The sequence below is a fragment of the Delphinus delphis genome, chromosome 15, assembly GCF_949987515.2.
Source record: "Delphinus delphis chromosome 15, mDelDel1.2, whole genome shotgun sequence".
Taxonomy (NCBI): Eukaryota; Metazoa; Chordata; class Mammalia; order Artiodactyla; family Delphinidae; genus Delphinus; species Delphinus delphis.
The window spans coordinates 61,922,380-61,945,322 of record NC_082697.1 but is presented as its reverse complement, the minus strand read 5'-3'; the positions used below and the strand labels follow the sequence as shown (position 1 = coordinate 61,945,322).

General features: G+C 48.6%; 1 protein-coding gene across 1 annotated transcript in view; it reads right to left on the bottom strand.

Moving 5' to 3' along the window:
• Positions 1–6,093: 6,093 nt before the first annotated feature.
• The window catches only part of ABCC1 (ATP binding cassette subfamily C member 1 (ABCC1 blood group)), a 130,183-nt gene continuing 113,333 nt past the window's right edge, over positions 6,094–22,943 (bottom strand). Inside the window, exons 23-31 of the mRNA XM_060031811.1 lie at positions 21,185–21,495; positions 17,073–17,272; positions 15,538–15,664; positions 14,867–14,968; positions 12,466–12,612; positions 10,544–10,702; positions 9,641–9,807; positions 8,350–8,544; positions 6,094–7,774 (exon numbers count right to left, since the gene is read on the bottom strand). Coding sequence (XP_059887794.1) covers positions 7,666–7,774; positions 8,350–8,544; positions 9,641–9,807; positions 10,544–10,702; positions 12,466–12,612; positions 14,867–14,968; positions 15,538–15,664; positions 17,073–17,272; positions 21,185–21,495 — 1,517 coding nt within the window. The 3' untranslated portion in view covers positions 6,094–7,665. The remainder of the gene's footprint in view (positions 7,775–8,349; positions 8,545–9,640; positions 9,808–10,543; positions 10,703–12,465; positions 12,613–14,866; positions 14,969–15,537; positions 15,665–17,072; positions 17,273–21,184; positions 21,496–22,943) is intronic.

Genomic DNA, 22,943 nt, shown 5'->3' with positions numbered 1-22,943 from the left:
ACTGACCTAAGAAGACATAGGTACGATTTATGTCAGAGAATGTTTCGCCTATGTTCTCTTCTAGAAGTTTTATGGTGTCATGTCTTAATGTTTAAGTCTTTAAGCCATTTTATTTTTGTACATGGTGAGAGGATGTGTTCTAACTTCATTGATTTACATGCAGCTATCCAACTTTCCCAATACCACTTGCTGAAGACACTCTTTTTCCCATTGTATACTCTTACCTCCTTTGTTGAAGATTAATTGGCTGTAGGTGTGTGGGTTTATTTCTGGGCTCTCTATTCTGTTCCATTGATCCATATGCCTGTTTTTGTGCCAGTACCATATTATTTTGATTACTGTAGCCTTGTAGTATTGTCTGATGTCTGGGACAATTATGCCTTCTGCTTTTTTCTTTTTCTTCAGGGTTGCTTTGGCAATTCTGGGTCTTTTATGGTTTCATATGAATTTGAGGATTATTTTTTTCTAGTTCTGTGAATAATGTCATGGGTAATTTGATAGGGATCGCATTAAATCTACAGATTGCTTTGGGTGGTATGGCCATTTGAACAATAGTAATTCTTCCAATCCAAGAGCATGGGATATCTTTCCATTTCTTTGAATCATCTTTAATTTCCTTTAATGTTTTATAGTTCTCAGCATATAAGTCTTTCACCTCCTTGGTAAGGTTTATTTCTAAGTATTTTATTTTTGGGGTTGTGATTTTAAAAGTTTTTTTTTTTTTAAACATTCCCTTTCTAATATTTCATTTTGGTGTAAAGAAATGCAACTGATTTCTGTATGTGAATCTTGTATCCTACTACCTTGCTGAATTTATCAACTCTAGCAGTTTTGTGTGCAGTCTTTAGGGTTTTCTATATACCATATCATCTGCATATAATGAGTTTTACCTCCTCCCTTCCAATGTAGGTATCTTTTAATTTCTTTTTCTTGTCTGATTGCTGTGGATAGGACTTCCAATACTATGTTGAAGAGGTGAGAGTGGGCATCCTTGTCTTGTTCCAGATTTTAGCAGGAAGGCTTTCAGCTTTTCATCATTGAGTATTATATTGGCTGTGGGTTTGTCATAAATGGCTTTTATTATCTTGAGACATGTTCCCTCTATATGCACTTTGGTAAGAGCTTTTCTCATGAATGGATGTTGAATTTTGTCAAATGCTTTTTCTGCATCTATTGAGATGACCGTGTGGTTTTTGTCTTTTCTTTTGTTTACATGGCCTATCACATTGATTTACATATGTTGAACCGTCCTTGTGAACTTGGGTGAATCCCACTTTGTCGAATCCCACTTGGTTGTGATGTATGATCTTTTTTATGTGTTGCTGGATTTGGTTTGCTAATGTTTTGTTGAGAATTTTTGCATCTATATGCATCAAAGATATTGGCCTGTAATTTTCCTTTTTGGTGGTCTTTTTGTCTGGTTTTGGTATCAGGGTGATGGTGGCTTCATTGAATATCTTTGGGAGTGTTCCCTCCTCTTCAATTTTTTGCAAGAGTTTGAGAAGGATGGGTGTGAGTCTTCTTTGTATGTTTGGTAGAATTCACCTGAGAAACCAACAGTAACATCTTAAAAGACGACAGCTCAATATCACAATCAGGAAATTGACATTGGTACAATCCACCGATCCTGTTCAGATTCCCCAGTTTTACTTGTACTCACTGGGTGTGTGTGTGTTTACTTCTATGTAATTGCATCATACGTACAGGTTCCTGCATCCACCACCACAGTCGGGATGCTGACTGCTTCCGTCTCCACGTGGACCCCTCAAATTGCCATTTTGTAACCACACCCACCTCCCCCTGCCCTCACAACCACTGGTGTGGTCTCCAGCCCAAATGATTCCAACGTGCAGCCAGGACTGAGAACTGCTACTTCACCCTCATGCATGAGCTCCAGGGAGCATCATGTCTGAACAGATGCACAAGCCACAGCCCACACCAGGGAAGAGCCTCTCTGGGCACAAGCCCTCGCCCAGCACACAGTTCAATTCCAAAAGGGAGATGAGAAGAGCCAGGTCTCCTGGGCTCTACCGGGAGAATTTGCTCAGGATTTGGTGCATTTCATCCATTTGTTTATTCAGGACTAAATCTGCCCCAGCAGCTGTTGGAACACCTCGGGCGTTTCTGGTCACACTTCCACCCGCCAGGCACCGTGGGGGAGACGCTGTTGGAAGGCCGAGGTCAGGGGTGGGTCAAGGTCCAGCGCTTGCTTCCATGAAGGGCAGTACACAGTGCACAAGGCTCAGGCCCGTTTGTGACAGCGATCAGCATTCTAATAAAAATGGCTTCAGGCACCAGGAAAGAGGTGAGAGCCTGAAGTAGCCAAGCCCGAGGTCACAGGGACACAGCTGAAAAGCACAGCATGAGAAATGAGACAAATCCCCGGATCATAACTACGGCTGCCCAGGGGTCTGCACTGACGCCCGGCACTGCAGCTGGGAGAGAGCAAGTTAATACTCAGAGAGGGTCGGAGCCGAGCAGGGTACAAAGTAAGTGCTCAATAACCGTTCGCTATTGTTCTTGATACTGTTGTGTTTACGGGCCTCTGAGGGGCAGCAGAGGAGGGTAGATACAACAGGATTTCTTTTTAACCTCTTCACTATTGATATGCGGGGTGGGTAATTCCATGTGGAGGCACCCTGCTTACTGTCAGATGTTCAGCAGCCTCCCTGGCCTCCACCCACTTGAAGCCAGGAGCACCTTCTCCTCTAGTTGTGACAAAAATGTCTCCAGACACTGCCAGTTGAGTCATGGGTCTCCGCCATCAATAATGCACCGATACCTGGGCAACGGCTGTGTTGGTGTGTCAGGAGAGGCCCATGGACACACACCTACTTGCCCGGACACAGGGCCTGCCCTGTCCCAGACAGCTCATGGGGACATTTTTTTTTTTTTCTATATTCCTTTGAATAGTTTAAGGCTTGAGTTGTCATCTTTGTTCTGTATACACTTTTTCATTGTGCCTATTGACCTCCTAACCTCATGGGGACTTTCTGATTGTCCATCCTGACTTAGGGTTTTCGGCCCAGAGGAATCTAAATCCAGGTCCAGTCATGGCTGCCTCCCCTTTTCAAGATGTGACCATAGTTCATTTTTTTTTTTTCATAGTTCATTTTGACACCTTCAAAATGGGGTAGGGGCCTGCATCCCTTGCCCGCCCCCTGTCATGCCAACAAAATGCCATCATTACTAGTGATTTTGCTCCATCTTGCAGATGAGAAAACTGAGGCTCGGTCAGCGGACGTGACCTGGCAAGGCCACCTGGCTAGTAAGTGGCAGAGCGGGGATCTCCCCTTGGGCCTAACACCAAAGTCCAAGTCATCTTGTGTGGGTGTCTGTCCTACTGCGAGGCGTGGGAAGGGGCCAGACACAGCACTTCTCATGTCTCCTCCTGGAGCCGAGTCAGCTGATGCCCTGGCAAAGCGACTAAAGGCAAAGGTGGCAGCTGTGTGCTTGGCATGGTCACGTGGTGTTGTTCCAGGGCCACAAGAGCCTCCTTCATGGAGGGAGGTGTTTTGCCAGGAAGCAGAATGTGGGCCGTGGAACCAGCGCCCGCAAGAGCCCACTAACAAGGCTGCTGTTGGGCCCACCCCATGGCTCCTTGGACATCAGCCCGCGGGCCACCCGGGCCATTAATCCCCTGGCTGTGGCTCCTGCCAGCAGCGCCTGGCTGGCGAGTGAGCACAGCTAAGAGGCAGGAAAGCTGTGTACAGACCTTCCTTGGTCAGTGCCTCTCTCGGTAAGTCCTTAAACCTCACCCGAGTCCCACTGGTCACAGCAAACACAAAGCCCTGCTCTAAATGCCTGTCACCCAGTTAATCCTCACAATTGGAGGGTGACTACCTTCCAGTAGTCACCCCACACCTTACTAGGATGCTGTGCTGAGGAAGGTACTATCATTAGGCCCCTTTTACAGGTGACAAAACTGAGACAGAGTGTAAGCAAGTAGGGATCTGAACCCAGGAAGGCTGGTGCCAGAGCCGCCCACGTCCTAACCACTGTACCACACTCCCTCTCGCACATTCCTTTAGCTCTAGCACATCGCTCATGGATAAGAGCTGAATTCCACTCTAGAATCCCACCAGAAGGGAAGGAAAGGGCTCCTTTCCTTCTTGAACTGAGACGAGAGATCTGTGCATTTGTATTGGCTGTGCTTTCCCTCGCACCCAGCGTGGTACACAGCACGTAGGAGGGGTCAATAGATACTGACTGTATGACTGGATGGATGGAGGGAATGAATAGGTGGATGGATGAACAGACAAATGAATGCATGGACGGCATCACCACGTATGAAGGCATCCTAAGGGCAAGGCATGGCTGTCTTCATCCTCACAGCCACCTGGCCTGGTGGCTACAAAGATCCCAGTTGTACCAGCAAGGAAGCTGCAACTCCAGAAGGGCAAGTTCTAGGGCCCGAGTGACTTCACTCTGGGTTCCGGCCCGGCACAGGGACAGCACAGTCCCAGGTTGGAGAATGCAGTCACTAAGCACGTGCCACATGCCCTGCTCTAGAGATGAGCCTTCAGCAAGAAATAAAGAGATTACAGCCTTGCTTGCACAGAGCTGCCCCTGTCAAATAGGGAAAGGAGCAGGTGACGCAGATGTCTGGGAAGAGAGAGAGGACCCTGAGGTTGGAAGAAGAGCAGCGAGGTGAGCAGGCAAGCGTTGCTGGGGATGCTCTCTGGCCCGGGGCTCCTTTCCCACGAGGAGAGCTGTGCAAAGCGCTGAGCCCCGGGCCTGGCACACAGCAGGTGCACAACAAAGCTTGCTTCTCCCCTTCTTCCACGGCGCTGGGGCACTCACCTGGAAGAGCAGGTGTGCAGGCCCCCTCCCACCCCCCTCCACACCCTGGCTCACTCTCTTCAGGGTTAATGCTGCACCCGCCCCTCTTCCTGACGTGGAAGGCACATGCCGATCGCACACTCATTTAGCATCTGACCCAGGATTTTAATACTCAGGGCCAGGCCCTGAGACAGAAACACACCCACATCTAAAGTCGACTCCCCACAAGGCACATCCAAGTGCTTCTCATTCTAAGGGTGACAACCTCGCAGCTGCTTTTCGTTGAGCACCTTCACCTCCCAGCTCCTCAGACAAGGCAGCCTGGAGGCGGGGGGCGGGTAGGGGACACGCAGCCAGCGCTGGCCGCTCCACCTGCATGTGTCCTTGGAGCATGGTCCTGGGGTGTGTGCTCCCCAAATCCTGGCATTCCTCACTGTCCAGACTCACCAATACGAACTCAGATCCCAACACCCCGGTCTTCCTCCCCCACTATCCAAAACTGAGAAATGACATCAGTTACCACAGGAAGGGGCTTCCTTCCTTATGTGTCCCTGCATTTCCTGCCTCCTTTGTGGCCTGGTGGGGCCATGTGACTAATTCTGGCCAACAGGCTGTGAGTGGAACTGACTTGTGTCACTTCTGGTTTGAGATACGTAACAGTGGGTGTGAGTCGTCCACAACTTCCCTTCCCCAGCTGTGGTGACCCAGAAGCCAGCCCCCGAGAGGCGATGTCATAAAACCAGAACGGTCTGGATCTGTCAGTCATCGTACCAAAGGAGAGGCGCCTGATTCTCATCAAGAAATATATGAGAAATACACCCTTGTATTCATGTCCCAAGAGTTTATGGCCAATTTGTTACTGCAGCATAGCCTAGCCTGGCCTAACACCACAAAGGGATTTCCAAGGCTAATTCTTGCCATGTGTGATGTTTGCCTCGCCTGTGTCTTAGAACCCAACCTGGGCCATGCACGTAACACACACATCAGTGCTCATCTTCACAACAAGCCCAGGAGGCAGGGATCAGCCCCATTTTACAGACGAAGCAACTGAGGCACGAAGACTAAGTGACCTGCCTAGGGTCACACAGCCTGCAGATGACAAGGGCAGGACCCTGTCCACCGTGCTACGCCGATTCCCCACCAAACCCCACCTGATTCTTAATCTCTAGGTTCCCAATTCCAAGAGCTCCCGCTAGAAACAACATGCTCGCCAAGGAGAAAGAACAGCAGCAGATGAGAGGGTGCCCCATCCCGACTCCTGGAGAGACGGCAGGAACCTTCGCTAGAAAGAAAATGGAACAGTCGTTTAGAAAGAAATAAAATATTTTTTTTAACTGCAAATTATTTGCAAATGTTCACGTTTCCAGTGTAAGTCATTACAAAAAGATCCCCAAGAAACACTTGGTTTATCTAATGTGAAATAATGGTTTAACTTACAAAAAATAAATATGTATTTCCACCCAAAAGAAGAAAGATGCTTCTCTGGCTTGAAGTCAGCAACGTAATTCACATAGCGAGCATGAATCCTGGGGCAGCCGTGACCTCTCTTTGCTTTTTGGGTCTCACTTTGGTCTCCAATCAAGGGACCTACAGGGCTTTGAAGAAAGGACCCCACTTGCCCGTTTCCTTCCAGGAACACAGGGACCAACCACCAGATGCTGAGCCAACCTGGCCTTTCCCTGGGATGCTGCTCCTCGGCCCAGTACTTCCTCCCAAGAAATTAAAGTCTTGAGACTGTTTTTCTCCCTAGAGCAGTACTTAAAAAAAAAAAGAAAAAGAAAATCACTGACACTCATGAATGGGTTCTTTTCTTGTCCCAGAAGAGACTCAGTAACCGTAAGTCAAGTTCTCCACCCCGCCGCCCCTGACAGCCAACCAGAGGCCCCGGGTGAGAAACTGAACTCTAAGAACAAGGAGGAGACTCAACGGGGCTCTTTTCAGTACCAACTGCTCACACCTGGAGGCACCAGCGCTCTTGGCTTTGAATGCTGAATAACCATGACCAGGTCTTCTCTTTCGGGCACCTGAAGGCGTAAACCCATTCTAGCTACAGGTAGAAAGAGGGAGGAAGGAAGGCAAGGCAAAGACGGGAGCGGGTGACGAGGTGAGCAGTCAAGCGGGGAAGTCGGCGTTGAGAGAGCTCTCCCGGCCTGGAGCTCCAGGGCCAGGTCACCCGGAGGCCAGCCCAGTCCCGTCAACGAGAAGCACTGGGAGACATGCGGCCTCTGGTCCATGAAGCAAGTCCCGGTGGAGGCAGCGCTGTGACACTGGTTCCCACGTCTGAGCACCCAGAAGACCAGATGGCTGGTGAGAAGCGCGTCCATGCCCCTCAGGACACTGCCTGAGAGTGAAAATGACCTTCACCAGGCCCCTCACCTCCAAACTGCAGCCTTGGGGAAACAAGCATCTGGGTAGAGCCAGGCAAGGACAGAGAGGTGCCGGGGACCAGGGAGCTTCTCGAAAGCTTGGAACCTGCAGACTTCGGCTGGAGAGATCTGAGGCCGTTGGCTGGATTTGGTCACTAGCATGTTTTATGCAACCGATTTCTCTGGAAGTCTGGCGGCCCAAACCTCCCCACAGAGCACGGAGAGCACATGTGCCCTCCCAGGGGCGTGAGAACATGTGTGCGTCTGTGGGGGTAACAGAGGCAAGGATGTGCGTGTTTTGGGGGCACTGCATCCCTGTGTCTCTCCTGTTTCTTCACAGCCAATTCCAGGCAGGGGGCCAGAGGGTGGCTGCTTTCTGTGTGTTTTGGTTTTGGGTTGTTCTTTTTTTTTTTTTGGTTTCAGTCTACGCGAGGCTTGGGTTCCCAAGGATGCCGACTGATCCCTGGCTGCTGGCATGTCGGCCCTGCAGTTCTGAGCAGCTGCACCAGCTCTGGGCTCACACCAAGCCAGCGTCTTTGGCCATGCTGTAGAAGAGACCTCTCTGTTGCAGGAGGCCGGAGGGAGGACCACACTCGCGGATCTCCCCTTTGTCCAGGACAATCACCCTGCAAGGAGGGGACGCAGACATGAGGGGTGGGGAAGGGGTTGGCACCTCGTGCCCCAAGAGCCCACCTGGGCAAGTCCCTGCTTTGGGTCAGGCCCCTAACACCCTATGCCAGGACTGTTACAGTAGCCTTCCACCTGGCTGCCCATCCTCAACCCCAGTTCTAGTCAATGTCAATGTCCTGTGATGCTACCTCCAGTACTCTCTATCACCTTTTATATTTCCTTCCCAGCACAATTCCCTTTTATTTGTTGCTGTGTTTATTGTCTGTCTCTGCACCCAGCCCCCAACTAATCTGTAAGGTCTCTTAGGCAGGCTCCCTGTCTGACAGATCCCTGCTCAGTCCCCAGTGCCTGGAACGGAGCCAGGAATGTGGCAGGCACTCCACACATGTGTTGACTGAATAAATGATTGAGTGATGTCAAAAAATGCCTGGTACTAACCAGGACAAAGAGACGTTCCACCAGCTCAGGCTGTCACTAGGCATAACGACAGTGTTGAATGAATGAATGAATGAATGAACGGGTGACTGGGGTGGACCGCAAGGTCCAGAGGCCTTCTGTGCCAGGGCATCACCTCGTGTAGTCCATGATGGTGTTGAGCCGGTGAGCAATGGTGAGGACGGTACAGTCATCAAACTGCGTCCGGATGGTGGACTGAATGAGGTCATCCGTTTCCAGGTCCACAGCCGCCGTGGCCTCATCCAACACAAGGATCTTTGTCTTCCTCAGCAGGGCCCGGGCCAGGCAGACAAGCTGGCGCTGCCCAACGCTTGACCGGGAGAGAAGGACCAGGAAACAGTGTCAAAACCACCCTGACCCTGAGCCTAGGCCTGAACTGTGAGAAGGGAGAAGAGACACTGGGTGCTGCTTAGACCAGGAGAGCACTTCCACTCCCCACATCTGTGCCCATGGCAGACATCACTAATCAATCAGAATGGTCTTCCCGTTGAGCTAGAAGCAGGCTCAGAATCATTCTCAACACAGGGCTCAGAGGTGCTATCCAAAATAACAGGTAGCAAAAATGATCCCATATCCATGCCTTCTGTGGGGCCCCTCACTGCGGACTTTGGACTCAGTCACGTGCCTGGCTTTGGCCAATGGGATGCTGGCAAACATAAGGCCGGCAGAGGCTTGAAATGGGAATGCACACCAGGCTTTGCTCACTCTTGCACCTCTGCCATCACCATGACAATATGCCTGGGCTGGTCTGCTGGAGGATGAGGGACACACGGGGCAGAATCTAACTGCCCCCAGCGGAGGCCGAATAGATCTGCCTACAGCCAGCGGCCACCACCCACGTGCGTGAGCCAAGACTAGCAGAGCTGCCTGGCTGACCGCCCGAGTGTGTGAGCGGTCAGGCTCTTGTTGAACACACCTGAGGTTTGGTGCTTGGTTGTCATGGTGATGGGTAAGTGACAGAGGCACAGGATCTCTGCTGCGCCAGGCATTAACACTTCAGTTGCTGGATCATGGGTGGATCCTGGGGAGCCTGGGAGACGGACCACGGCAGCTGGGGCAGTGGGTGGGGACAGGGAGGGCTCAGAGCAGTGCTATTTACTGACTGGAAGAGAAGCCTTTCCGAAGTTTAACGACTGATAGCCACTCTCCATTGAATGGACCTGGTGTAAGCAAGGAAGCGTTTTGGCCATCCTGGTTACACCTCATGGTAAAATGAGCCTAGATTGAAACCCATTTTAGATACTGAAACTGAGGCCCCAAGAGGTTAAGAGACAAACAGCTCACGTGGCAGAGCTGGGACTCAAACCCAGGTCTGAACCAGATGGAAATGGACAAAACCTACAAACGCCCTGACGGAGGGAGAGCTGAAGCCGAGGAGACCCGGTTGGGGCCTCACCCCCGCCTACCTGAGGTTCTCCCCGCCTTCTGCGCACTCGTGGTTCAGCTTATGGGGAAGGGCCGACACGAAGCCCTTCAGGTGGGCCAGCTCCAGAGACGTCCAGACCTCTTCATCTGAATACTGGCTGAATGGGTCCAGGTTCATGCGGAGGGAACCCGAAAACAAAACGGGGTCCTGTTCGAAGGGAAGATGGCAGATGACGTGTGAGGCTCACGTCACGGTGGACACGGGTGGGGCAAAGAGGTGCAATGTAGAAAGTTCTTGCCAGAATTGTTCAAAATGGGGTTTCACAGTCCCTTGGAATCACCACTTCCGAAGATGTCAATAATGGGGGAAAAAAGCCCGGAAAACTCTGGATTAAGTGAAATAAAATAGATTTCTTTCTTGCAAGATTTCCCAGAGCATTCAATATGCAAATGTGTTGGGAACTTTCGGGAAGGGAGATGCAGCATGGGCAATTCCTAATTGCAAGGTACCTGGATTCCTCCCCATCCCACCTCCAAATAAGAACCTTAGGAGAAATATAAGGCAAAACAACACTAAAAGGCAACGTATTAAAGAATCACCACCTACTGGCATCAGTCTAGAAAATTCATCATTCTCGCCTAGCTCTTGGGAGGGTCAGAGATCCCTGTGCTGACCGGCAGCCGGCAGAGAAGCCAGTATCTTAACTGTATCCTGTGAGATGCTCAGGAAGCTGCCTACTGGGTGGCAGGAGTGAAGGAATGAATGAAACCTGCTTAAGGCTCACTGTTATTTATGTGCTAAGAGGAGATTCCGTGAAGAAACACAGCATAATTTCAGTAAAAAAAAAAAAAAAAAATCATGAAAGTAGGAATAAAGGTAGGTTTGTCCTGAAAATACACACATGTCGCTTTCAGCGTGACCCAGCCCAGCCCATCGGCCCCACCTGGGGGATGATGGTGATCTTGAAGCGGAGGTCGTGCAGGCCAATCTTGGCAATGTTGACATCGTCAATGATGATCTCTCCCTCGGCAGACTCGTTGATACGAAACAAGCCCAGGGTCAGGGATGACTTCCCAGCTCCTGTCCGCCCCACGATGCCAACCTGTGGGACAGGAAGGGCCCAGGGTGAGGTGGGAATGCTGCTATCTGGGGTTACCTCCTGCCCCATGGTGCCCTCATTTTAAGTACCAGCCCCAGAGCAATTCAGTCATCTGGTCAACCCACCTCTCACCGTAGCCCCCACCCTCAGCAGCTTCCCAGACATTCCTTTAGGGGCTGTTTTGGCCAAAGGTCAAGAAGGACTCCCTTCTCTTTGCCAGCTCTTTTTAGAAATTAAAATTAGGTTTTTTTAACATCTTTATTGGAGTATAATTGCTTTACAGTAGTGTGTTAGTTTCTGCTTTATAACAAAGTGAATCAGTTATACATATACACATGTTCCCATACCTCTTCCCTCTTGCATCTCCCTCCCTCCCACCCTCCCTATCCCACCCCTCTAGCTGGTCACAAAGCACCGAGCTGATCTCCCTGTGCTATGCGGCTGCTTCCCACGAGCTATCTATTTTACGTTTGGTAGTGTATGTATGTCCATGCCACTCTCTCACTTTGTCACAGCTTACCCTTCCCCCTCCCCATATCCTCAAGTCCATTCTCTAGTAGGTCTGTGTCTTTATTCCTGTCTTACCCCTAGGTTCTTCATAACATTTTTTTTCTTAAATTCCATACATATGTGTTAGCATATGGTATTTGTCTTTCTCTTTCTGACTTACTTCACTCTGTATGACAGACTCTAGGTCCATCCACCTCATTACAAATAGCTAATCAGCTGTTTTTTATAAATTAGTTATTTTCAACTCAAGATAATATTAAGTAACAATCAGATTGTTCTGGTGAAATATCTGAGCTGTTGAAATATCTCCAAGGTTCAAGCAGATCCCCCTGCATCCCAGCTGAGGAAGCAGAAAGAGGTTAGGGATACAACCTGGCCTCTACTTATCCTCTCTTGAGGGAACTGGGCTCCCCATTTAATGGCCAATGATTGATGTTCCAGTTAGAACTCTCCCTTCTCATCTGGGCTCCAAAGAGGCCAGCTCCTCCACCCTCTGACAGCAACTCACAGAGCAGAGTCTCATGATGTAACATAAGCCATAAAGCGTCAGTGAGAACACCGCCCACTCTGTTCCTCCCCTTGTTATAAGTTGGAGAAATTCTCTCATGGGAACGGTACATTCTGAGCCTTGGGGTAGGAAGTTTAACAAATTCGTATGTTCAGAGATGAAACACTGTCTTCTGGCAAACGGCCAGGAGGACCCTGGGTCTCAGAGCAAGGATGTCTTCCAGGAACAGCAATACGTTCCAAAATTCTGTCCATTTCACATGTCCCTTGAGCCATCCCTAGTAGTGACGATGACGTCTTTCTGTTCTAGAGACTGCCAACTCAAATGCCTAAGGGGCTGAGTGGGCACATGAATGGAGCAGGAAGGGACCAGTCGGTGAACTGAGAGGCTCGTGTCTTGTCTAGAAAGAGTCAGGCAAGGAGGATGGGCCCAGTGTTGCCACGTGTTCTGATCTTTCAAGAAAAGCAGGAAATGGATTTTTATATAAAACATTCCAGATTTTTCAACACTTGCAATTTAGATTTCTTTCAAAACGTATCTGTGGGCTTCCTTTGGCCCTCGGGCTACCAGTCTGCAACCCTGCTGGGACACTCTGAGCAGCTTTTACTTCCATAAGCCCCTCCCCGAAAGGCCACTCCACCCTGTGGTTTGGGACAGGGACAGACTGGGAAAATGAGGAAGCTCATTTCATCTGCCTGGTGGCAACCTACGCCCGACCGTGAACTGGTGGGGGTCAAAGTGCGCCCACCTTCTCCCCTCCATCGATGGTGACGTTGATGTGCTTGAGAACCAGGTCCAGGTCCTCTCGGTAACGCAGGCCGTAGTCTCGGAACTCCACTCGGCCCACCTGGGGCCAGTTGCTGGGGGGTGCCATCTCCTGGATTCTCCAGGGAGCCTGCAATCACAGTGGGTGGTGGGGTGGGGTTCAGGCGTCTGAAGTCCACCTCATGTGCCCTAAGGCTCTGTGTGAGTGGCCTCCATGACCCCTCTGACCATATGGCTCTCTCTCTCACTCACTACGCTCCCCACACTGAATTCTGGACTGTTCCATGAACACCCACACCTGTTGCTTCAGGGCCTTTGCACTTGCGGCTTCTTTTGCCTGGAGTGCTCTTCCCCAAACTACCCTCTGGACCTGCTCACCTGCTGCAGATCTCAGGCCAATGAGACCACCCTCCTAGCCCTGGGCCCATCTCTCCCCTCCCCCCCTCCATTTTCCTTCAGAGCACTTACCCACCTCCTAGCATTTTAAGTACATATTTGCTTGTTCTGTCACCCATGCCCACTGGAAATCCCCTCTATGAGGACAGGTTCTTTTATTCGTTCACTGCTATATCCCAGGGCCCAGAGCACATAGTAGGTGTTCAATAAACACTCATGGACTGAATCAATGAATGAGTGGTCTTCTCTCGACAGACACAAGGGTAAAGGTGAGATACTCCAATGGCTTCTAAGGTCTGGTAAAAGCAGCAACTAACACTTGAAGGTCACTCTATCACATTACGTCGTTTAATCCTCAGTACAATCCCACGAGTGGGTTCTTTCCTATCCCCAGTTTACACATGAGGAAACTGAAACACAGAGAGAGAAAGCAACTTGCCTGGGGTCACACAGCCCCTGTTTCTGAAAAGCTGCTTAGTTCATTTCAGCATTTCCTGAGGTCTACCTCTGGATGTGCTCTGGGCCAGGCTCAGGGCTATCTTCAGGGAAGGAGAGGAATGGTGAGGGCAATAAAAGAGAAAGTCCATCCTTTCTCGCCCATAAACTTCTTATGTTAATTTTTTTACACCCTTTATATAAATAAGGGGACATGCTATAAGAACACAAAGGGGACTGGAGAGAAGTGGTTGGAGCTTTCTATCTATAAATAAATATCATACATAATATAAATAAACACATAAGTAAATACATATATTTTAATAGTGGTAGGACTGGTGATCTTTCTCTTTTTCAAATATGCTCTTATTCTAAAAGTATAAAAATAAATAATTAGAAGTAGTAAAATATTTTAAAAGTAAATTAAGTTGAATTTCACACTTTAAACGGGTGAACTGAGTGGCATAAGAATTACATCTCGAAAGCTTTTATAAAAATAAATTAAAAATAAATAAATAGATAAATTCAGTGTAGGGTGGGAAACTCCTGGTGTAATGTGCTCTTATTTCCACAGGGGGCGCTCACACCATTCTGACAGATGCTCTCTGAGGAAGTGGGCCCTGGTTCACCGAGTCAGAGCATTAAAGGACCTGGCGTAGTTCACCTCTGTAAATCCTCAAGACAAAGTCTAACCAGGGTCACTTTGGTCTCATTCCCAAGGGGCACTTTCTTGGAATAAAGTGCGGCATAAAGGCACACACCCAAATCCTGGGTCTGCCATTTACCGGCCATGTGATCTTAGGCAAGCAACTTAACCTCTCTCTGTCCATTTCCTCACCTGCAAAATGGGGATAACAGTAGAATGTGAGTTATAAGGCTGTGTAGAGAATAAATGAATTATTCTATGTAAAATGTTTAGTACAGGCCCTGACACCCCACAAGAGCACAATATGTGTGTCCCTATTACTATTATTATTGGTAGTAGTGGGGATGGTGGTATCTCCAAGCATCACTGCTATTACCATTATTAACACTACTACTGCTATTCGGAGGTGGTGTGTGGGCAGAATAAGGCAGTTTTTAGGGGAATCATGGCACCAAAGCCTGGAGACTTGGGTCCTACTCCCAGCTGTCCCACGGACCATGCGTGACCTCGGACCAGCCATCGTCCCTCCCTACATGCCTTTTTATTCCACCTATAAAATGAGGACTTGGGTTAAATAAATGCAGGGTTTCCCAAACTTTGGTCAATTCCTTACCAATAACATGATTTTTGCAATATCCATGTACTGATTCTCTTGTTCCTGACTTTTAATATTTTTAAACGACTCATTTGTATTTTAATGTTTAAACTTATTTAAAGAGAAAATTAGTATGATTCACTTTCCATAATGTAAGTCCTCCCTGCAAAAAACATAACAGATAACAGAAGATTATTTTTGTCAGATAGAGGTTGCCTATTGAAGGCCCACGTGGTAGGGCTCAAAGGATTCTTTTGGGTAAAGCCACACTGAAGATCATGGCCAAGACGTCAGGCCGGGGGCTTGCTTTACCTCCTTCTCAGTCTCTGAATACTCCTTGAGTCTCTCCACGGCCACAATGTTGGTCTCCATCTCGGACGACATCCGAACAAGCCAGTTCAAGTATGTGGTGACCTGTGAGTGGAAGAGTCACATGGAGCTTCTAGAGTGAGCGAGAGTTGCTTTATTTCCATGAAGTCATTATTCATTATGAAATGTTTCAGATAACCAAGGTACACAAAACAGCAACCCCAAGTACTGTGGCCAGACTTCCTACATTGTGTCTCTTAAGCAAGCACCACATGTCAAAATAACCCAGGGGCCACACAAGTAATCAGAAAGGAAATGAAGAGATATTTTGAACCAGATGATAAGAAGAGAACGCAATGTATCAAAATTTGGGAGATGCAGCTAAAGCAGTACTTCAAGGGAAATTTATAGGATTAAGTACATTTCTCTTGTAGCTGGGGGCATCCTCTCATGCCATCAAGGACTCTCCTTGGCTGATGGGGGAATCAGGGCCGCACATCTAATTTCTCTCCTGCACCAGTCGGTCACTGGGCTCTAGACCTGCTCGTCAAACTCTACTTGGTCCCCTTTCCTCTCCCCCACTCCCACAGAGATCCAAAGCAAAGGCCCAAAAACCTGACAATTGGCTCCCCATTAAGAGAACTGGAAAATCCACCTGAGAGCACCCCCCTTACCTGCAGTGAGTAAGACACCGAGAGGCCCACCAAGCCAGCACTGAGACTGTGCCGGGAGATCACTGCAAACAGGGCGGCAAACAGGACAATGCAGTTGCCTACACACTCCAGCCGCACAGCCAGCCACCTACGTGGAGACACAGGCAGAGGGACGGGCGGACACATGGACACATGGACGGACACACACACACACACACACACACACACACACACACACACACACGCCCAGAGTCAGCTTTTCAGGGACTTGATTTATAGCTGGGGGGCGGGGTGGTGGTGGTGGCCACTTTGCTAACAGAAATAATTCCCCAATAGTTCCTGAGAGAGGCCTCATTTGCCCTGCTCATGGGACATGGGGAAGGAGGGCCGAAGGGACACGATTTCAGGAATTCCTCACTAATCTGGCAAGCCCAGGAACTAAAATAGAGTTCTACAAAAGTGACCTTTCCAGGAAACTGAAGCTTGCCTTTTTAAGAACCAACTTTCTCTCACTGAAACCTTTAAAATATACCCATGTGTGCTTTTAAAAATATGTCCCAGAAAATTCCTAAATACTAAGAAATCATCAACTATAAGAGGCACCCCCTGATTTAAAATAATTTTCTTCTTGGCAGGAGACGAGGAGGTGGGAGTGAGAAATAAACCACCATTTTCAACACAGCCAAAGGGTTCCCAGACCCAGATCACCCTCATTTCAAAAACATTAAAATGTATTGCCTTAGCTTTAAAATATAAACTGGTTTAAAGCTAACTTTTATAAGATATCACATAGGAACATTATTTTAATGTTTTAAAATGTAAAGCATTCTAGAAAAGACAGTAGTATCAACATTTTTTCCACTACAGCGTTAAGATCCATGTGACTGGTCCTCAGGGTGTGAGCTATTCCCACACACACCCAGATTTTGACAAACTCCCTAAAAATTCTTCAAGGGAAGGCAAGGTTCTCTCCAGTACTTCACAATCTCCCTGCCCAGTCTTACACGATGGGATTACATTGTGCACAGTGGGTCACTTCCAGGGTGCTATTACCCCTCCCCAGAGTTTTCCATCCCACATCTCAAAAAATACATCAGGAGGTAAGCAAGTGAGGAGGATACTTTTCCAGATTCGTCAGTAATTAGCAAACTTCTACCCCCTTTTTTTGATTGATGGTATTTAATCATTCTTGATCCCCCAAATGGCAATTTCACATGGTTCAACCTAATATAAGTAAACTGCTTCCAATACTCATCACACAGGGGTGGTGTGATGAGAAGCATGGCGCAAAAACACTCAATAGCTGAGGCTGCCTGCCGTCACTGATGATCCTGTAGCACCAGGACAACAGCTAAATGATGGATCCTGCAGTATCTTCTGACCCCAGAAGAACTCTTTGTCCTTGCACTCCAATGCCCCTGGAGCTGCGTGCTGACCGTGCTCCTTTCTGCTTTTAATGGTTATAAAGTCCTCTCCTCGCACCGAGTCTATCGCTCCACACCCTCATCCAGGAACCAAGGGGCTCCCCCTGCCCCCTCCCACGGCCCCACGCCCACCTGTTGGCCACGATGCTGGGGTAATAGGCCTTCTGGTTCTCGTCCACCTTCAGGTCGCTCTGGCGGATGAAGCGCTCCTGTTCCTCGAAGGCGCGGATGACACTGACCCCCAGCAAGGTCTCGTTGAAGTGGGAATAAACCGGGGAGCGGCTGACTGACTCGAGGCGCTTCAGCTGCCGGGAGGAGGCCACATAGAACCTCTGTGGGAGAGAAGAGATGGGGAGTGGGGGAGGGTTCCTCATCCCAGCCTCCCAGGGCTGCGCTGGAGAACGTCTGGATCCTTCCAGGGGCGAAATGTTGGAGCTGGGCTGCTCTCAGAGGGTGTCCCGACTCAGCTGGCGAATGGCAGGCACAGCGCCCACAATACTGCCGGTGGTGGTGATGATGATAATAACTAACGCTTACGTGGAGCCCAGCATCCTAGGATTGTTTTAAGTTCTTTCACATATATCAGCTCATGCAATCCTCACCAAAAACCTACGAGGTGCTCATTCCAGTTTCACAATGAGTAAACTAAAGACAACCTCTTCCCTAAGGTCACGTGGCTAGGAAGCGGCAGAGCTAGGATCTGAACCCCGTCAAAGTGCTAACCTCAGCACTGCATGGCCCCTCTGATACCACTGACCTCTAGGGTTTATGGACCCTGCAGTGTGGCTTTATGACAACCAGACCTCAGCGCAAACCCTGCCTCCACCCGTCCCCATGGACAGTGACCACATCCGCTCTGCTCCTGCCCTAATGCCGGGCATTCAGCTCGTTAGAGATGTAACAAGATGGAGTCGCTCACTGGAAGTGCTGAGGAGCTGTGACACAGGCTGGACTGGTCATCTGAAGACACCTCTATTCTCCTGGACGTGCTGCAGATGTAACACTGCTTCATCAACAGCGGAGGCGGGCAAGCAGACACAGGGTGCTCAGGGACATGGCCTCCTGCCTCCTGGCCTGCGTCGGGTGCCCTGGGCCATTTTGGGGGCAGAGACCTTCCACGGAGAGCACTGAACAGAACAGGTGGCTCTGACAGGGCCTCCAAGGTCAGCCACTTCTTTCTGGATGGCAGCTCACGTGGTCATTTGAACCGCAAGCTGGGCAGCCTTCTGGGGCTCCAGAAACTCTGAAAACTCACCCAGGGACCACACCAACCAGGGCCATCTCAGAACAGTGGTTCTGACAATCCCTGCACACGGTCAGATGCTATCTCTTCCTCTGGCGGCAAAATGAAATCCAGACCTCCTGTCTGGCTCAAGGCCCCCTGGCATCTGTCCCCATTACCCTCTCCTGGAATCACCTCCTCTCCCTGGCTTTCTTTCATCCTGGGTGGAAACAGTTCTAAAACATTTTACCTGCTCAATTTATTCCACTTGTCATGTCCTCAGAATTTTATTTCCTCTAAAAAGCTAACCTGAGATTTATTTTTGTTAAGGAATAGCCTGGTTTTTAAAAAATAATTATTAGCTTTCCTTTTAAGCTCTGTTCCAGGAGACATAATCCACCTCGTGGACTCACCTTACTCTTTCAGAGACCAAGACATTGCCTGGTCTCCTGAGTGAAAATAACTGCCCGACACACACCTGCCTTGTGCCAGGAAGCGGGCTGAGAGCCGAGACACTAAGACGTGTGCCGGGTAATTTTCATGGATGCCAAACAGTTCCACAGGCAGAAATGCCTTATTCCAGCAATGTGGAAGCCCAAACAGAATTCCACATCATCTTACCTCTTACATTCCTTTTTCTAAAAATGACTTGCTTTTAAGTTAAAACGGTAATGTATATCCATTTTTTAAAATCTTGGAGTGATATAGACAGAAAGATTAAACATTACATTAAGTCCACAATCCAGAGATAAGCACTATTCAGATTTCAGTATATAACCTTTTAGATCTTTTCCCGAGAAAGAGAGTGAGAGAGAATACATACCCTTACACACATACACCCTTAAAAGCCTTTTTTTTTTTTTTTTTTTTGGCGGTACACGGGCCTCTCACTGCCGTGGCCTCTCCTGTTGCGGAGCACAGGCTCCGGACGCGCAGGCTCAGCGGCCATGGCTCACGGGCCCAGCCGCTCCGTGGCATGTGGGATCCTCCCGGACCGGGGCACGAACCCGTGTCCCCTGCATCGGCAGGCAGACTCCCAACCACTGCACCACCAGGGAAGCCCAAAAGCCACTTTTTGAGATGCAACTTACATCCACTGGAAAGTGCACTAAATCTTTACAGCTTTATGGATTTTATGTTTATCTACACCTGCATAGCCACTACCTGATCAAAATCTAGAAAATTCTCTCGTGTCCTCTCACAGTCAACACTCCTTATAGCCACTACTCTGACTTTTACCACATCGTACTTGCCTGTTCTTCAACTTCATAAAAACACAATCACACAAATGTACTCTTTTGTGTTTGGCTTCTTTCGATCAACATAGTATCTCTGAGATTCATCCTCCTTGTGTGTATCAGTAGTTCATTCCTTTTCACTGCTGAGTCATTGTATAAATATACCACAATGTACGTATCCATCCTCCTGTGATGGACATTTGGGGCTATTATGAATCAAGATGCTAAGAACATTCTAGCTTTTTTTTGTTTTTGCTTGATAGATTCCCTTCTTTTGCATATACACTGAGGATTGAGACTGCTGGGTTATAGGACAAGCATATATTCAGTTAAAAGCCATTAAAAAACTAAATTCTCCCATAATCTCAGCCCTTAGAAAGGCAATGTTTTCATTTTTGTGCCTCTCTTTCCAGTCCTGCCCACACACATTATGCACGTGGTCTTAGTTATAATGATAGTGTGCTGACAACATGGTCCTTCGCTAACTTCATTCCCTTTGTTGTTTAAAAATAAAATTGTCAGTGTCGCAACAGTGTCTTCCTAATTCTCCCATTAAAGGCACATAACATTCCATTACCCAGTTGTTCCATGGTGTGCTCAAGGCCCTGCTACTGGCAGATATCTGAGCCGCCTCAAACGCCGCATTTGGCCCATTTTGTTCTCTTGAATTGGGTCCTTCAGGAAATTGTCCAGCCAGGGTGTGAACTCGGATAGCATCTGGGTAAATGCAGCTGGATGACTTTCCAGAAAAGCTGGCACCAATTTAAAGAGAACACAGCGAGGGTCCGGGACCTGCTCTGATTCCACCTTTGTTCACACTCACCAGTCACTGGGCCACAGTGTGGGAGGGTTTGGGCGCTGGCTGACTGGGCCAAGGCCTCCCAGGACCCACACGAACAGGCCACACAGAGTGCAGTTTGAGGTATGGAGCACCTCGTGGTTTCTTACTCTTACTTTGTGCAGCAGTCATTACGCTCCCATCTAAACAGCAGTCCCCCACTAGCAACTGTGCTGCAGCTAACCTCTCAGAGGCAGGAAAGCACAACGCAGCACTGCAGTTACCAGCAAGAGCTTTCGAATCGGGCACGAGTTCACATTCCCAGCTCCCCCACTTGGGCCTCAACATGCTCATCTGTCAACTGGAAGCACCACAGCTGATGTTGACTCAGCTGTCAAATGCTCCCTTGCCCTGTTCCCCTTCCTCAAGCTTATTTTCTGAAATAGAAATGTGATGGCTGGAGCTCCAGTAGCCAACTTGGACCATGAGACCAACTTAAGAACGGAAGGCAAAGACGATAGAACAACACCCCCTCCCCACCCCGAAAAAAAACAACCCACAGTGAAGGAGTCTGGGATATTAACAAACTCATGGAGCTGCCACACCAGCCCCGAAGAGTCTACCTCAAGATTTCTATTACAAGGGAAAAAAAATATTTAAGTTGCTGTTATTCATGTCTTCATTATCTGCAGGGGACTTAGGACCTAAAGAATTTCATACTTAAAGGAATTTTAATAATAAAGATGCCTTTATGGCTATAGTTTATTTTCTTTTATAACTTACAGCTTAAAAAAACCTTATTGCTAGGAAAAAAGGATATTTGGTTATTGTAAGCTAAAAACAATCAACTTAGGTATTCAAAACTGACAAAAATAAATCTAACCCTCCTCCAGCACGTCCTCCACAGCCCCACACTGAGGAAACACAAAACAAAGGGAGCCCTGTGCTCACGTGGAGAGTGATACAGAGCTGGGCTCGTCCTGGACCCTAAGACCCCACCTCTTACCTGGACAAAGAAGTAGATGAGGCCCAGGGGCGGGATGATGACGGCCACCATGGGAGTGGCCAGCAGGATGATGATACAGGCGCCAATGACATTGAACAGGGAGCCCATGAACATCTTGATGACCTGCGGGATCATCGAGTCCACTGTGTCCAGCTCCTTGGAGAAGCGGTTCACCAGGTTCCCGCTGGGGGTACGCTCGAAGAAGCTCATGGGCGACCTGAGGACGTTATGCAGCAGGTCCAGGTGCAGGCGGCGCGAGGCGAAGATGCCCCCGACGGACACCACCATGGAGTAGCCGAACACTGTGATACCTACAAACACTCTCGCGTTAAATTCCACGATGGGAGAGGGACCGGGCTGAGGGCAGGGACGAGTGGCCATGTGACCATGTGGACCAAGCAGCCTGGACTCCCAGCTTCTAATAACAATAATAATGGTGGCAATTATGAATCGAGCACTTAGTATGTACAAACCTCACTGTGTGAGTTTTACATGCATCTAATCCTTATGAGGACCCTGTATAAGTTCTATTAGTACTCATGCCACAGAGATAAGGAAATTGAAGCTCAGGTAGGTGAATTCCTTTGCCCTCAATAGACCCAGCCAGTCAGAAGCAGAGCTGGGGTTCCCACGGCAGCAGCCTGCTCCAGCGTCATGCTCTTGTCTGTACGCCTCATCCTCTAGACCAGCGCTGTACAGCAGAACTTTCTGTGATAATGGAAATGGTATGCAACTATGCTGTCCCATGTGGTAGCCACTAGCGACATGCGACTATCAAGCATTTGTCATATGGCTAGTGTAATTCTATAACTGATATTTTAATTTTATTTTATTTTTATGAACTGAAATTCAAATAGCCACATGAGGCCAGCGGCTACCATACTGGACAGCACAGCTCTGGAACAGACATTGCTGCTATGGGTCCAGGTCAACATCACACCCTCTCTGTGCTCTCTCTTCTCTTAATTATAATCTGAAGGCCACAGACCCTAGCCCTTTGAGGGAGTTTTAGGGATTAGGAAATTGCCTGCTCTTCCGGTTTTTTCAAAGCCATCTCTTGGAGATCATGAGACATTTATGGTCCCTCCAAACAAGCCACAGTAGGGCACCCTTTCTGTTCAGAGAGGTGATTTCACAGGGATAGAGAAGCTTCGATCTTGGTCTCCTTGATCAAAGAAGGAAGCCATGAGGCAGGGGCTAGGACAACAGACTCTGGAGCCAAATCCTCTCGCTGCCACTCACCAGCCATGGGACCTTCCTTAAGTCACTTAACCTCTCTGCACCTCAGTTTCTTCAACTGTAAAATGGGGGACAATGACACATCTTGTAACACTGCTGAACGTAAAGGGCCCACCTGGCAATGTGCCTGGTACACAAGAAGTGCTCCAAATGCAGAATGTATACACTATTTATCATAAATACATCATTTTTATGAGCACATAAACACATAGCTCAGGGACCATGTAGCGTGGTGGTGAAGAGGATGGGCTCTGAGCCACACTGCCTTGCTCAATGCAAGCTGTGCCATGGATTAGCTTCATGACTTTGGGCAACTTACTTAACCCCTCTGGGCCTCAGTTTCTGCATCTCTAAAATGGGGGAAACATTAGCTCCTACCTCATTTGATTGCTGCAAAAATAAAATAAATTAAAACACCTTAAAGTGTTTAAAACAGAACCAGGCACCAAGTAAGTGCTCAGTAAACATTAGCTATGACTATTAACGCTGCTGTGTCTAGGTACCTTCATGGGACCACAGG